The following is a 17,543-nucleotide window of genomic DNA, read 5'->3' on the forward strand; positions in this document are numbered from 1 at the left end:
AGTTGGTCAGAGAGGCGATGTGGGGGGAGTGGGAGGCAGAGGGGGCAAGAAGGATATGAAGGGTAAGAAGGATACCACCTGTTGCAGGAAATGAAAGAAGGAAGGGCCACAGAGCAAGGGAGCTGGACACCCTGAGAAACAGATGAATCCCGGCAACCAGCAGGCAGGGAACAGGAGCTCGGACCTACAGAAGCAGGAACATGGATTCTGCCAGCACTGGAACGAGCTTGGAAAGGATGCCATCCCAGAGCCTCCAAAAAGACATGCAAATGCCTTGGCTGCAGCCCTGTGAGGCTCTAGCAGAAAACCAGCTGAGCCCCGTTGTGCCCAGACTTTTGAGATAGTAAATGTGTGTTATGTTAAAATCACTACGTTTATGATAATTTATTCTGGCAAAGATAGAAAGTGAATATAAAGTACTGCCATTGTTCTCTTATCAAAGCAATGAAAAGAACCAATATGGAGGCACCACATGATCAGGAAAGCAGGCAGGTGTAGCTGGGGGGTGATATCTGTTTACTATGGATTCTTTCTGACACATTTCTCAGCCTTGTCACCATAGACAATGTACAATGCCCAGCAGTAGCCCTGGCCTCTGCCCACTAGACACCAGGAGCATCCTCTCGCCCTGGCCATGGTAATTAAAAATGTCTCCAGATATTGGTAAGTGTTCCTTGTGGGGTAAAGTTGACCCCAGTTGAGAACTGCTGCTCCTTTAAGGGCATAAAGCAAAGAAAACTTTTTATGGAAAGAAAGCATTGATGTCTTAGCTGTTTTTTCAATGGACAAGGTATTTACTAAATATCATTTACCTATATGAGCATATTAATATATTGACATATCCCAGCTGTTGTGATCTGCTGTTAGTCCTCAGCAACTGGATATTATGAATACACACTTATGTATACATGTGTGTTATATATTTTAATATCCATTTCTCAAAATTTCACATAGTAGAGATATAATACTTCCATTATCAAAATAAAATGCACATTAATTTAGCACGTCATTCATCAGTGTTGACTTACTGGCTGCTCCAGGCATGCTGGTGGTCAGGCAACAGGGTTCCCTCCTGTATGGAGGATCCATAGTGACAGAGGCAGACAGGTGAAGCACTGAGGTCACTCTGTGTGCCAGCAGCAAGGCAGGAGGTGATGCAGTGGGTGACACAGACAATAACAAGGGAGAAGCCAGTTCTCCAGGTCTCAGAGCAGGGAGCAGTCAAGATCAGCTTCAGAGAGTCAGTTGCAGGGATCAAGTGGGCAGGGCACTGCAGGTAGGCAAACCTGCATGAGGAGGCATCGTGGCTAGGTGTGATGCAGAGCTGGAAATGTGCTCTGTGTCTGGAAGCTTTGGTTATGCAGGTGTAAGGACAGCATTGTTACAGGACTACATTACTTGAACTGTGGCCCAAATCTGAAAGCAGCAAAGCAATTTGCTGAAAGTTCTGCAGCAGTCATTTGCTGATACCCCTCCCAGGTTTTCTGAGCTTAGGACCTACTCCTGGAGGTCCAGGCTCTCCCTTAGTCCCTGGGTCTTGGTTCAGATCCACTCTCATTCACCCTGGGGCCAGACTAGCCTCCAGCTTTCATGCATTTGTCTCTGTGTGTCCCCTGTGGCCCGCCAGTCCCAGCCTGCTTGCGCCTCTGTGGGTATCTCCTTCACTTATATTCCTACAGAAAAGACCGATTCACCCAGAGACCCTGAGGTCCACCAAGCCTTCAACCACCCAACCCTCAGAAAGAGAAAAGAACTCACCTTTGATGAGCACCTCTCCTATGCCCGGCTCTGAGCTAGTCCCTGTATTTCCATTGGCCCATTTAAGCCTGAGCAGAATGTTATCAGATGGTGGCCAGAACTCCACATTAAAGATAACAAAACTGAGACTGACAATGGTTAGGTGACATGTGGTTTAATATGTGGCCAAGTTGGGACTAGAACTCAGGCCAGTTCTACTCTAAGACATGTGCTTAGTCTTCCATTGCATTCTTAGACTTGGGAAAGAGGGGTCCTTCTCTTGGGCCTCCCCAGCCAGGCCAAGAGGACACGCACATGAAGAGCGGGGCTCCACCAACCCAGCTCCAGGCACCCAGGATCTCGGGTTTCTTTGCTACCTCATCCCCAGCCTGCCTCCTGTGCCTGTACACTTCAACCCCAGGGCCACCCTTTTGAAGGCTAATGGTGACAGTGTGCTTACTCCTAGGCTTGAGCGGTGGCCAAGGTGAGGCATAGGGACAGTGTGGACATATAGGTTGGGGTGTCCAAACACATGCACCCAAGACCCCTCAAGGTGTGGAACCTCTCAGGGTGGTCAGGCCACAGGGGACCAAGATGCTGAACTGCAAGAAGGTCAAGAATTCTCAACTTGAAACTTGCCTCTCAGGTTGTTACAAAGGTCAAAGTAGGAAGTTAGAGTATTTTTCATTGAACAGTTTGTTAGCTTGAGGTATACCTTTTAAATATTTTGATGCAGGATGTATAGACTTCCCTTTGCACCCTTTCTCTGGGCCAGCAAATTTAGGAATCCATCCTTTTTTCTCACTGATTATCTTGTTGAAAGTTTTCATAGCAAATGGAGATCTCATTCCCCATGTAAGAGACAAAAGTTTGGTTTTCTCCTGTCTGACAATCTTAACAAGTAACTTAAAAATCTTAAAGGATATTGCAATGGGGTGTATTACCTTTTCTTTGTCAAGAAGCTCTTGTAAAATAATTTGTCTTTCCCGACACAGTTCCAAGAAGTCTTCTGAGTGCAGACTTTCATGTAAGGCTGGGAAGAAGGTCAGCTGGGTGCAGTCCACCCCCACCTCATCAGGCTCGCCCTCAGCCTCCCTCGGTGTCAGTTCATCTGCAGCAGCATAAAGGGACACGTGGTGTTGACAGGGGCTACCTGACATGGTAAGGGCTAGTACACAGCATGTGCCTACATCACTGAGGAGCAGCAAGGCTCCAGGGCTGAAAGGAAGAGCGTGGATCTTTCACCGTGCCCCTCCACTGCTTCTGGAAATGGACACCACACACCTGGGGCACCCCGGGGTGTGGTCAAAATACCTTCCAGTCGACTTATCCTGGAGGGCCCAGCTATGCCCAGGCCTAGCTGTTCTGCCACTTCCAGTGGCCACAGGGCAACATTTCCAAATTCACCCTCCCTCGTTAGTCAGTAAAGCAACTCCCTAGAGGCTCAGCCAGGATTTGCTTTCTCTGAATTTCACTCCATTCACTCTTCGAATATTGCTGTTTTTTCTCATGATAGAAACAATATATTTTTATTGTAAAAAAAATCCCTTGGAAAAGACATGAAGCTGTAAGAAATAAAACAAATCTCACCCATGCACCCAGAGATAGTGCTAATAATAATAGCTCCCTTTCTCTGTGCCAGATACTTCTGATGACATTTTAAAATGTTGTCCCATCTAGGCTGGAGATATTATTTCATCCTCACTTGACAAATGGAAAAGCTGAAGCAGGCTAATTACTTTGTACAAGATCATATGGCTTCTAAGAACTAGAGGTAGAATCTGAATAAAGTCTCTTTGAGACAAGGGTCTAGTCTTTTCATCTCTAGTCTGTTTGGCTCCACTGTTTACAATTTGGTCCATTTACTTCCATTATCTTTTCTGTACTGGATGAATGAAAGTGTTTGCTACTCACGCAAACCCTCACAGCTTTCCCCCATGCAGGGAGAGGTGCATAGGAGAGGCATGGTGGAAAACCACAGGGCCTTTCTTTTCCTTTGGCTGAGCTCCCTACTCAGGGTGCATACTGGAAACACCATGGAGGCCCAGAGTCACAGAGGCTCAGGGGCTCTGCATGCCAAGAATGAGAGGACACTGCAGCCCATGGCCATCGTTCACAAAAAATCAGTGCATGCTTTCCACCACTGCACTCTCTGCAACCCCCACCTCTGAGAGGTGGAGCAGGCAGGCAATCATTCCATGTGAGAGTTGTAGGGCTTGGGGTGGAGAGACGAAAGGCAAACAGGTATCACAATGTCATCCCACGCTCTGTGCCACAGTAAGACCCCAAATCACCTGGGATCACAGCCCAAGATCCTCACTTCTGGGCTTGTGTTACTGCAGACAGGCAAGGTAGCAAGCTAAATACAAATCCATTAGTCAGGAAATGAGACGAGTTTGATCAGCACTAAGAAGTAGTCATTGGCCAGATGTGCTGGCTTACGTCTGTAATCCTAGCACTCTGGGAGGCCAAGGCAGGTGGATCACTTGAGCTTGGGAGTTGGAGACCAGCCTGGGCAATGTGGCAAAACCCCATCTCTACAAAAATTACAAACATTATCCGGGCATTGTGTGTACCTGTAGTCCCAGCTACTCTGGAGGCTGAGGCAGGAGGATTGTGTGAGCCCAGGAGGTCGAGGCTGCAGTGAGTTGTGATTATGCCACTGCACCCCAGCCTAGGTGACAGTGCAAGACCCTGTCTCAAAAATTGTTTGGGAACACTTTTAAGATCCCCCTGATAGAGCAAATTGACAAGACTGTTTCTCCCCAAAAATTGTTATTGTTGCAACCTTAACAGAAAACGCTTCCCCTAACAAGTGTCTAGGGCTAATATTGACTTGTCTTCTTTCTAGAAGCACAGTAACAATAAGTCCCAGTGCTGGCTACAATAGCATTTTCCTCTTCTAAAATATTCACTTAATATCTTTAATAAAATATTAAATAAAACCAATAATTAGCTTAATTATTAAAGGAAAAAATAGATAAACTGAATACCTTGGTTTTCAGCATTTGTTTGAGAAATATTTTTGTCTTGGCTTTCCTGAAATAAGGACAGAACAAAGAAAAATTAAATCCTGGATGCTACATATATGCTTCACCCATCCCCGGTTCCACAGATTCACAAACACACACATGCATGTGACCCCTTCAAATTATGCAAGACTCAGATGCAAAGGGAGAGAAACACTAAATCCTAAAGGACCACAATAAAATGCAAGTATTAATGTTCCTGAGTCAAAGGGGAAAAAACCCACAATCTTCCATTAAGTAGGACTTAACAGTAATTACCAAAGAAGAGGCCAAGATGGGATTAGATAGCATCCTGGATGTCTCTGTGTGGGATACCCTGGAGAGGGGATCAGGGGAGGTTCCAGGGCTGGACAGCCCCAGAGACCAGGTTTCATAGCCAGCCCTTGTCTTTGGCACCAGCACAGTGAGCAGGCTACTTATTTTATTTTATTTTATTTTTGCTTCTTATTCCTAAAAAACTGTAGTGAGGGAAAATACTACAAACTACCAAGTGTTTTTTGACAATACTTAGAAAATTTAAGTGTCTACTGAATAAATGAAATATAATTTTTTTCATTAGGTTTTACAAAGGATTTTTAGCATGAGTAAAAGATGCTGAGGTTACAGACCAGAGAATAAACTCAACATTGTTACTTGTGATGCATGCAGAAGAAAAAAATCCAGCATTCTGGTGTTTGGAAGGCTGCCTTTGAGGATATTTTAAATTATGATCATTCAATAAAGACATGAAAAACTATTGACAGATTTTCTATATCTACTACCAAATAAATCCAACTGGCTTCCTGTCTTTTAAAAGGCAAAACAGGAGTTCGGCGACACAGTTCAAGCTTCATTACAGCAAACTCCCAGGGACTACCCAGATTCTGTTGCTTGGGAAGTCAGTGTTGTTTGGAATGAGTGGATCACTGGCTCAAAATTGCAGAAACAGTCAAGTTTGTGGGATTTTCATTGTGAAACTTGTTATGGGATTTGAAGTAATGCTCACAGTAGTATGGGTTACAATTGCCCACTAACAAGTAACTTGTGTTAGCAGACAATAGTCATTCCCTGGCCCTTTCCAAACACTGGCATCCAGATGTTTCCACAGGACTTGTGTGGATTGCAGCACAGGGCTGTGTCTGCGGCATAGGTAAGAACCACTCACCCAATCAATACTCATTATTTATCCATTCTTTCAGGCTGTAGTTACAGTGTCCCTGCTATGTACCTAGGAGGGTTAGTGATGCTTTTCTCCTCTAAAATGACATTGAGAATAAATTTTGGGACTCTCCTACATTTAACTGCATGTGTTATCTTAGCCTGATATAAACAACATGTGATGGGAAGCTCAGGAGCTGCTTTTCTATCAGGCCCTACCCGAAACCAGCACTGTCCCACTGCACCTGACTCCTACCTTGTGCCTTCCTGAGTTCAGGGCCTCCAGTGGAGACAAGCGTTTGATACGTTTCCTCATTCGAGCTGGTCCTTCTCTCCAGTCAAGTTCCCATGGGCAACAGTGCGTGGTTTCTTCCCCCTGGTTCCACAAGCCCAGCTCCCCAAAAAGCTGCTCCTGGATCCTGGCCCAGGCTTTGGCTGCCTTGATGTTGCCACATTTTCGCCTCTGGGGAGCAGAAACAGAGTCACTCTGGATACATTTGCCTTATGGGCTTTATAGGCCTGGCCCCAAACCTCCTGGGGTGAATAGGCCAAGTCTCCCATGAATGTTTGAGAAAGATACCTTCTCTCTACACCCTCAGAATGTGTAGGGTACCAACTGCACCCATGACTAGGAGGAAACAGCTGCTCAGCTTTAAGATCTCTTAATCCAAGTTAGGGGAGGAGAAAGCTGCTCGCCCTTTGGCTTTCAGAGCCATGAGGCTACTGGTGATGGGCAGAAAGCAACAGGTCTGGAAGGTCCTGTAGCTGCTCATCAGCATGGTCTGGACAGCTGTTTTACCAAATGGACATGAATCTCACTACAGTCCCACCCCTCAAAACTGAGGCTGAATGTACTCTTTTTCCAGTTGCCTGGACTGGAATGGAGTGAGAATTAGAAGCCCTCAAGACAATTGGTTGATTTGAGCAAGTCACTCCCATCTCTGGATCTCAGAATCTCCAATGAAATGACAGACGTGGCCCGAATTATGTCTAAGGGCCTTTCCATGTTAATATCATAGATTCCAGAATGTTCAGAGATTCTAGAATATTAACAGGAGCTAAAACCTTTCATAGTAATGCAAACAATCTCATTTAATAGCTGTGAGATCCTCACAGTTTGCATCTGTGGTCTCTGACTGCCACACCTGCTACTAGAGTATGACTCAAACCTTTCTAACATTGATATCCCCAACCTGCATTTATAGATCACATTAAAGTTACACGCATCACCTGTTAAAGAAACAGTTCAGTTCAGTTTGGACAGTAGAGTCAACTTTGTGGGATACACTTTCACAATTATTCAAACATTTTATGGAATTTGTCCCAAATTTAATCTTTTCAGAAAATGAAGAGGTGAAATGCTAATGACAAGAAGCATAACATCATGAACAGAAAAGACACTCATTATCATGTGTTAGGCTGAGCCCTGCACCTGCTTTATCTCATTTCCTCTACCCAGTGGTATGGCAAGTATTTTTGATCATCCCCATGATGATTCTAAGTCTGCAAAGGAGAAGTGCCTTTCCAAAGCTAAGAGGTGGCCAAACAGAGATTTAAACCTGGTCTGTTGGATTCCAAAGACTTCCTTGAGCATGGGAGCTGGATTCCTTTGCTGAGGGGCTATTATTTTATGAGCTCATGGTTTCTGCTAGCATTTCTAGAAAACTGGAAGACTTATAGATGTAGGCCTTGCAAATCTTGGCCGTTTTAAATGAGTAAATTGTTCTCAGAACTTGTTGGAGGCATTCCCATTAAAGCATGGCTTTGGGGTGGGGGGATAGTGCCCAGCAGGTGGTTTCTGGCATCTGATGGACCTGATCATCCATCATGTTTCTGTGAATCACCAGCAGTTCAATCTGGAGGATCTTCAACTTCCTCATCAGTCAACTGTGGTTAATAATAGTACCATAATAATAATCATGGGCTTCTAGAATGATTAAGCGGGACAATATTTTCAAGAGCTTAATATGGTACCTTACTCAGCTTAATAGTCAGTGTTATCACTGTGAATGAACCTAATCCTATTTCAAAACAAGATCATTTTGTTTCTCTACAGTTCTTGAATTCATATCCCAAACAGTGCTAGTATTTTACGTAGTACTCCAATTGGTTAACAAGAAACTCCAAGATGTACATTGCAGTGTATGCCTCTAATCCCAGCACTTTCGGAGGCGAAGGTGGGAGAATTTCTGAGGTCAGAAGTTCAAGACCAGCCTGGGCAACATAGCATGTTAGTGCACGACTGTACTCTCAGCTATTTGGGAGGCTGAGGCAGGAGGATCTCTTGAGCCCAGGAGTTCAAGGCTTCTGTGGGCTATGATTTACACGACTGTACTCCAGCCTGGGCAACAAAGTAAGAGTCTCCCTATCTCAAAAAAAAAAAAAAAAAAAAAGCCGCCAGAAAAAGAATGACTATCCAAAGCTTTTTACAGAGACTTGGTCACATGGAATGAACACTTGTTTGGCGGAAATATTTCAGTTTCCTGGAGACTGTGGTGACATTTGTACATGTGCATTTGTAGTAACATACGGAGCTTCATGGAGGATGAATAATCCCAAGCTATTGGGTTGTCCAGCCTTGGATTCAACTTAGTTTTTTAAGAACACATATCCACGCCAAGTCTCCACATATGCAACCTGGAGATGCACAGCTGCCTGGGTCTTCCGCACAGAGCACACATGTTGTCTTGAATATCTGTAGTCAGACAATGGTGTGATCCCTGAGAGAGATGTGATTATTTAGTCCATGATAGCAAGTTACATGTGACCCAGGGCAGAGGATGTCAGATGACTAAATAGCAAAAGTCCTGAGTTTCCACACCTGCAAAGGTGCTCTGAAATGCCCATGTTTCTGCATAGTGTAAGGCCCTCTTTCTATTCAAACTGCAAGTGGGTCAAATGACAGACTTTAGGCCCACAGACTCACAGGCAGGGATTGTGTTATGCTGGGAGACAACTACAATTTCTTTTACTTTTTTTTTTTTTTTTTTTTTCAGAGACAAGATCTTTTTCTCTGTCACACAGGCTAGAAGGCTAGAAAGCAGTGGCATGGTCATAGCTCACTGTAACCTGTAACCTCCAACTCCTGGGATGAAGCAATCTTCCCACCCCAGCATCCTGAGTACCTGGGACTAAAGGTATCACTATACCTGGCTAACATCTTTTTAACTACTTTTTTTTAGAGATGGGGTCTTCCAATGTTGCCTAGTCTGGCCTTGAACTCCTGGAATCAAATAATCCTCCTGCCTAGCATCCCAAAGCACTGGGATTACAGGCATGAGCCACCACACTTGACCAGTTACTATTTTCGAATCACAGCAACCCTTGGGTAGCAACAGTTAGATTAACCTTTGAAAACCCAGCCCTTCCCTACTTTCAGTCCCTGCTACTTCAGTGGGGTTTGCTGGGCTTCGAAAATGAACACTTCACCCTAGTCTCTTTAATCCAAGTTGTTATGAATGGTTATTGGATGGGCCAACTGGCACCACCCCCTAGGGCTGGGAATGGCACCCTCAGGAGCCCACACAGAGGAAGCAGAGCACGGAACTTGATCCAGCACTGCTTGAAGCCTGCGTTTCCTTGCATTCTTCAGTAAAACAAAAAAGGCAGTCTGAGTTGAGTTTCCAATATTTGTATCTGAGAGAGCTGTGATAAATACGCAATGGGTAGATAGAGACCAAACAAGAAAAGGAAACTAGAGGCCCTAGAAGAAAGTGGAACAGAAGACAGTGGCCATTTCTGGGTTGTCAGGCATCTCACAAGGAACTCCAACCAGTAAAGACTGTATAGGCAGGATAAGTCATTTCTGCAAATTATAATGAAGATTCAGCATAAGAACTGGATGGCCTAAGTATGTAACAGACAGAGCAAGAGAGGCTGAGCCACAGAGAAGAGAACAGCAAATAATGTGGACAAGGCAAAGGGGAATCTGAACAGGGCCAGACTGTAGAGGCAACTTTTTGCCAGAACTTCTGGATCAAAAAAAAAAAAAAAAAAAATTGGCTGATTAACTATTTGAATTGCAAGGTTTGCTGTTGATATAATAATGGGATATAATGATGCTGGGGTTAACTTCCAGGGCACTAGGCAATGATGCCTTGTTATGCTGGGGGCTGCTGCCATCTCCAATCACCTCTCAGTTGTGGGTAAAGTGCCTGTTTAGAAAAGTCTGGCATGATGTGCTACTGGCCACCCTGTGGGCAGGGGCCCCTGAATCTCCCCTTCTTAGGAGGGCCTCATTGGGTGCACCTGGGAGAAGTTGTCTTCAAAGGACGTGGCAGATTTCTCAAGCCTAATCTCTGTCTAGAGTTTGGATGTGACTTTTCTGGAAGTGGAATGGGCCTTTGCTGGGAAAGCACACTACCCCTTAAAAAAGCAGGGCAATGGTCCACTTCCCATTATCTATGGCAGATGTTATTATATCTGCATTCTTTCAAATATCAAAACAACCTGTCTTAAATATTTAAATACTTGGAAAGTATCCTTGTGGATTAGCTTCCAAATGCTGATTTTCTGAAAAATACCTCAATCAACAGGAAAACTGGACAATTTACTCAAGTCCTTTCTGAACTCCAGTCAGGCCCTGCTGCTGAAGCTGAGACAGGCTAACCTTCCAGGTGGCTAGATCCCTTCCTTCTGGGCTTGAAGCCTCTGCTGAGGGAGTCCCATCCTTCCCACATGAACCTATAATCTCACAAATTTCAACAGAATTTCACAAAGTACCCCAGGGCACCTCTCCCGGCCATAACTGTATCTACCAGGCTCTTCTAACCATTGGAGCAGAAATGGTTGCACTCTAGACCAGATGCAGATTAGGAAGTTTAGATAAACCACATCCTCTGTCTCAAAATGGTGCAGTGGTGATGAGGATGTCCATCAATAAAGGATGCAATCTTAAAAGATTCATCTTATTTCCACCTCAGTGGCAATTAAATTTATCAGCCATATTGCTAGTCCTGAGTGAAATCTGTCAATCCATGTGGGGAGTCATTCATGTGCAGTGGTCTGTCCAGTAGGCACAGATGACACCCAAATAAGCTAGCAAGGCACCCTACCCAGTTGTGCAGCACAGTCAGCACTGTTAGAGTGAGGTAGATGCCCACAGAGAAAACCCTTGTTCAACCAGAGGATCTGTGAAAGACCAGCTTGTGCACTCAGAAAAACTAGACATGCCTGCTGATCCCTCTGAATATCACAGCCATGATCACGTCCTGTACACCCCAAACCTCCTTTCTCACAAGTGTTGTGTCTGATAAGCTGCTGCTCCCATCACTCAGGAGAGCCTGGGAGGCTACATTGCTAAGCTGTGTGCTTCTTGGGTTCAGGCTGCACATCTGTGAATGGGTCTTCCCAGGGGCACGTTGTGGGCTTCTATGGGGGAAGTTAGACAAGGCAACTCAGCTTCAGATGATTAGTGCCTCTTCTATTTCCTGACACTGGGCACCACGTTTAAACCTTCCTGATCCGTGGCCCACCCAGGGCACACTAATGGCTCCTTACACCCCATCGCTACTTTCCCCATAGTAGAACATCCTATCATTGAGCTCACCACCATGTTTTGTGGGCATTTCTTACTCTGGGTTTCATCTATAAGTTTCAAAAACCTTAAAGACACAGGAGTATCATAATCTCTGCATTTTTTTATACCTCACACTGACTCTGGGACAAAGAAATTGCTGGGTAAATAATATTTCAACAGGGTTTTAAGACTGTATGTTGTGTTCTATTTTTAGCAATATGTTAAATTTTTATTAATAACAGTAACACCAAATAAAAATAAACTTCTTAGCTATTCTATAACCACATAGGGAGTATCCATTCTCTATCAGCCACAGTCTGGGTGCTTCACACTTGCTCTTAAATCTTCACAGGTAGGAAGACTTATTCGAGCTTAGAGATGAGCACACAGAGGCTCAGACCCCCAGCATAGAAAGGGACAGATTTAGAATTCAAATAAGTCTCTGACTGGCATGAGAGCCAGTGTTCTTTGCCTAGATTGTACAGCAGTCAGGCCTAGATAGATACTTTAAATATCCAAGCCTGCCCTTGTCAGGGGCAACCCATTGCATTTAGGATAAAATGCAAAACCCCAATGTGGTGCAAGCCTGGTGGGCAATCCAGAACTTAAACCAAAGCCCCTTCTGATTATTTTTCAGGTTCAAGGTGGGTTCCAGCTTACTGTATAGAGAAAGCCTATGTTTGGTTTCTTACTTGCACATGGTCTTTGTATAAAGATGCATATAGTTCTTGTCCTCTTCTTCTGTAGTTCTCTATACATGACACAAAATCCTGGAGAAAGGAGAAAACAAGTCACAGCTTAATGATAGTTGTGATTTTATTTTATTTTATTTTATTTTTATTTTTTGAGACAGTCTCACTCTGTCACCTAGGATGGAGTGCAGTGGCATAAACTTGGCTCACTACAACCTCTGCCTCACAGGTTCAAGCGATTCTCCTGCCTCAGCCTCCCAAGTAGCGGGGATTTCAGGCGCCCACCACCATGCCTGACTAATTTTTGTATTTTTAGTAGAGACAGGTTTCACCATGTTGGCCAGGCTGGTCTTGAACTCCTGCCCTCAGGTGATCCACCTGCCTCAGCCTCCCAAAGTGCTGGGATTACAAGCGTGAGTGATAGCTGTGATTTTAGATAAGAACTTCTCTATACTGACCAATTGACAGAGGAAATAGTGGTTACAGAATTTGTTGGTCAAATGAGATTCATATAAATACAGACGTCACCTATGCTGACACACTCGCATATGAATACATTCACATACGTGTTTATGGGTTGCTTTCCATCTCCATCTATGAATCTATGATGAACTAGCTTGCAGTAGCTCAACCTTCCTCCTAAGAATGACTGAAAAGACCTAGATTTGAACAATCTGCTTTAAGACAGCAGAGAGCTACCAAGAGAGCTGAGATTTGAGGAGCCAAGATTCTGAAGACGAATTCACTGAGGTGTGCCCAACATTTATGCTTTTTTATATATTTTTGGACCTTGAGATATATGCAAATTTTCAAATAGCTCAAGAGGCTGAGAAGCTGAGGCCACAAAACAAACTTCAGTAAATTTAAAAGGATAGACATAATACAAAGCATGTCTTTTAATCACAATGGAACAAAATTTGAAATCAATTAGCAGAAAGAAATTTGGCAAAGTCAAAAATAAGTGTAGATTAAAAAGCACATTCCTAAATAACTAATGGGTCAAAGAAGAAATCAAAAGGGAATTTTTTGAGATGAATAAAAATAAAGACACAACATACCAAAACACACAGGCTATAACTAAAGCAGAGCATAAGGGAAAACTTATAGTTGTAAATGCTAATATTAAGAAAAAAAGAAATACCTTAAATCAATATCTGAAACTTCCATCTGAAGGGACTGGGGAAAAAAGAGCAAACTAAATCTAAAGCAAGCAGAAGGAAGGGGAAAATAAATATTAATGCAGAAAGTAACAAATTACAGAATATAAAAAAAATAAATAAAATAATTGGAACTAAAATCTGGTACTTTGGAAAGATCGATAAAATTAGCAGCCTTTAGCTAGGTTGACCAAGAAAAAAAGAGAAAAGGCTTAAATTGTTATACTTGGATCAGAAATGAAGGAGGAGACATTACTACTGACCTTACTGAATTTTTTCAAAGGATTATAAAAAAAAATACTATAAACAATTGTATGCCAATAAATTAAATAGCTTAGATTAGATGAACAAATTCCTAGAAAGACACAAATTGCCAAAACTTACTTAAGAAGAAATGGACAATTGGAATAGGTCAATAACAAGAAAATAAATTGAATTAGTAAAACAACAGCAACAACAACAAGACCTGCCCACAAGGAAAAGCCCAGTCTAGGCCCAGATGGCTTCACTGCTGAATCCTAACCACCACTTAGTGAAGAATTAATGGTAGTTTTTCAAAAACTCTTCCAAGAATTAGAAGACAAAGGGACATTTCCCAACACATTCTATGGGACCAGTTATTACCCTGATACAGAACACAGACAAAGGCTTCACAAGAGAACTACAGACCAATATCTCATGTAAATATGAATGTAGAAATCCTCAACAAAATATCAGCAAACTGAATCCACCAACACATAAAAAATTATATACCATGACCAAGTGAGATTTAGCCTAGTAATGCAGAGTTGGCTTAACAACTGAAAATAATTAACATAATACACCACATAATAGATCAAATAACAGAAACCACGTAATCATTTCAACAGACTTTTAAAAAAATGACAAAAATTTAAAACCCTTTCATTACAAGACAAAATGTCAACCAACTGCCAGGGTGGGGAAAGAATTTTCTCAATCTCATAAAGGGTAACTACAAAAAGTCCCCAGCCAACATTATACAACATTATAATTGGTGGTGAAGGACTGAATGTTCCTTAACATCAGGAACAAGACAGGGATGTCCACTCTCAACACTTCTAGACAGCAATCTACTGAAGGTTCTAGACAGCACAACCAGGCAAGGAAAAGAAATAAAAGGCATCCAAATTGAAACAGAAGAAAAACACCTCTGTTCACAGATGGCAGGATTCTATATTTAGAAAATCCCAAATAATCCATAAAAGAACTACTAGAACCAGTAAATGAATTAAGCAAAGTTTCAGTGTACAAGATCAAAACACGTAAATCAGCTGTGTTCCTATCCACTACTAATGAGCAATCCAAAAAATAAATTAAGAAAGTGATGCCTCTTACAACATTATCAAAAGAATAAAATGCCTAGGAATACATTCAACTGAGGTGAAAAACTTGTACACTGAAACCTATAAAATATCACTGAAAGAAATTTTTAAAGACCTAAATTCATAGAAGATATCCCATGTTTATGGTAATAAGTCCTCATATTGTTAAAATGTCAATACTACCTAACATAATCTACAGAATTAACAATCCCTATCAAATTCCAATGACTACTCCTTTTTTGCAAAAATTGAAAAGCCAATCTTCAAGATCATATGAAATTACAAGAGACCCCCCAAAACCAAAACAATCTTTAACAACATAAGGAATGTAGGAAGACTTATAGCTCCTGATTTCACAACTTACTGTAAAGCAATGGCAAACAAGGCAGTGCAGCACTGGAATAAGAATAGATATATAGATCAATGGAATACAATTGAGAGTCCAAACTTAAAACAATTTGTCTATATTCAATTAATTATTTTACAAAGGTGCCAAAACTATACAATAGTCTTTTTAACAAATGGTGATGGAAAACTAAATAGCCATATGCAAAATAATGAAGTTAAACCTTTACTGCATAACATATAAAAATTAACTTAAAATGAAACAAAAACCTGAATATAAGAGCTAAAACTATAAAACTCTTAGAAGAAAACTTAAAAGTACATCTGCATAATCTCATATTTTGCATTTGTCAGATTTAGATTTGACACCAAAAATAAAAGCAACAATGAAAAGTGATATGGTTAGGTCTTGTGTGCCCACTCAAATCTCATCTTGAATTATAATCCCCCAAATCCCCATAATTTCCACGTGTCAAGGGGGAAACCAGGTGGAGGCAACCGAATCATGAAGTGGTTTTCCCCATGCTGTTCTTGTGATAGTGAGTGAGTTCCAATGAGATCTGATGGTTTATAAGGAGCTCTTCCCCACTTTGCTCAGCACTTCTTCCCGCCACCTTGTAAAGAAGGTGCCTTGGTTCCTCTTTGCCTTCTGCCATGATTGTAAGTTTCCTGAGGCCTCCCTAGCCATGCTGAATTGTGAGTCAATTAAACTTCTTTTCTTTATAAATTACTCAGTCTTGGGCAGTTCTTTTTAGCGGTATGAAAACAGACTAATACAAAAAGAATAAATTGGACTTCACCAAAAGTAAAAATTTGTGCTTCGAAAGACACTATTATGAAAGTAAAAAGAAGACCCACAGAATGAAAGAAAATATTTATAAATTACACCTCTGATAAGGGACTCCTATCTAGAATATATAAAAAATACTTAGAAATCAATAATAAAAAGAAAAATAACCCAATTTAAAAATGGACACTAGATCCAAAAAGACTGCTCTTCAAGGAAGATATTCAAATGACTAATAAGCAAGGTGAAAAGGTGCTTAGTGTCATTTGTCATCAGAGAAATGCAGAATAAAACTCACAATGAGTCCAATGAGAGAGTCAACCAAGTAAGATGGTTAGAATCAAAACTTTAGATAATAACAAGTTTTATTGAGAATATGGGTATATTGAAACTCTCATACACTGTTGCTAGGAATGTAAAATGGTGTAGAACTTTGGAAAATATTCTGAAAGTTATTCAAATGATTAAATAAAGTGCTGCCATTGACTCAGCAATTCCATTCTCAGGTATATACCCAAGATAAAAATTGCATCCAGCTGCAAACTTGTACATGAATGTTTATAGCAATACTATTCATGATAGCCAAAAGTTGGAAATAACCTAAACATCCACCAACTGATGAACAAATAAACAAAATATGATCTGTTTACATGATGGCATATTATTTAGTCATAAAAAAGAAGGATATATTGACACATGCTATAACATGCATGAGTCTTAAAAACAACATCCTAAGTGAAAGAAGCTAATTTCAAAAGCCCAGATATTACTTGATTCCATTTCTATGAAATGTTAATAGAGAAAGGATATTAGTGATTGCTTAGGACTAGAGGGATAGGGGATAGAAGAGTGATAGCTAAAGAGTATGGAATATCTTTCTGAGGTTATAAAATGTTATAAAATTGATTACAGTGATGGTGGCACATATTTGGGAATATACTATAAACCAGCAGTTCTCAACTATTTTGGCACCAGGGACTGGTTTTGTGGAAGACAATTTTTCCATGAACCAGAGGTGAGGGGTTGGAGGAGGATGGTTTCAGGATGATGCAAGTGCATTACATTTATTGTGCACTTTATTTCTATTATTATTACACTGTAACATATAATAGAAATAACTTTATTTCTATTATTATTACACTGTAACATATAATGAAATGAAATAACATATAATGAAATAACATAGAATCAGTGGTAGCCTTGAGCTGTTTCCCTGTAACTATACGGTCCCATCTGAGGGTGATGGGAGACAGTAACAGATCATCAGGCATTAGATTCTCATAAGGAGAACACAACCTAGATCCCTGGCATGCGCAGTTCACAATAGGCTTTGTGCTCCTATGAGAATCTAATGCCACCACTGATCTGACAGGAGGCAGGGCTCTGATACCGGTCCATGGCCTGGGGTTTGGGGATCCCTGCTATAAACCATTTAATTGTTTACTTGAAATAGGTGAATTGTATGTTATATGAATTATATATAAATAAATCTGCTTAATAAAAAATATTTAAGGAAAAATAAAATCCAGAGTCTCATAACATAGACTCACATCAAGAACCAGGAAAACCTCAAATTGAATAAAAGAAGACAATCAACAGATGTGTACAGTGAGATAACAGAAATGTTAGAAATATTTGACAAATATTTTAAAGCAGCCATCATAAAAATGCTTAACAACTACAAATTTAAAACATTCAGAAACAATTTTTAAAAAATTAGGGAGCCTCTGTTAATAAATAGAACATCTTATCAGATCAATAGAAGATATAAAGAGGAACCCAGTGTAAAACAGTAGAA

The 17,543-nt window shown here is 41.3% G+C and overlaps 1 protein-coding gene across 4 annotated transcripts in view; it reads right to left on the reverse strand.

Annotated features, from left to right (window-relative positions):
- The window catches only part of WDFY4 (WDFY family member 4), a 300,326-nt gene that overhangs the window by 100,377 nt on the left and 182,406 nt on the right, over positions 1–17,543 (reverse strand). For all 4 annotated transcript variants that reach the window (XM_030940063.1, XM_030940062.1, XM_010382862.2 and 1 more), the window contains 4 exons: positions 12,114–12,191; positions 6,160–6,366; positions 4,731–4,776; positions 2,682–2,848 (listed from right to left, as the gene is read on the reverse strand). In XM_030940063.1, coding sequence (XP_030795923.1) covers positions 2,682–2,848; positions 4,731–4,776; positions 6,160–6,366; positions 12,114–12,191 — 498 coding nt within the window. The remainder of the gene's footprint in view (positions 1–2,681; positions 2,849–4,730; positions 4,777–6,159; positions 6,367–12,113; positions 12,192–17,543) is intronic.

This window comes from Rhinopithecus roxellana, chromosome 11 (assembly GCF_007565055.1).
Source record: "Rhinopithecus roxellana isolate Shanxi Qingling chromosome 11, ASM756505v1, whole genome shotgun sequence".
Taxonomy (NCBI): Eukaryota; Metazoa; Chordata; class Mammalia; order Primates; family Cercopithecidae; genus Rhinopithecus; species Rhinopithecus roxellana.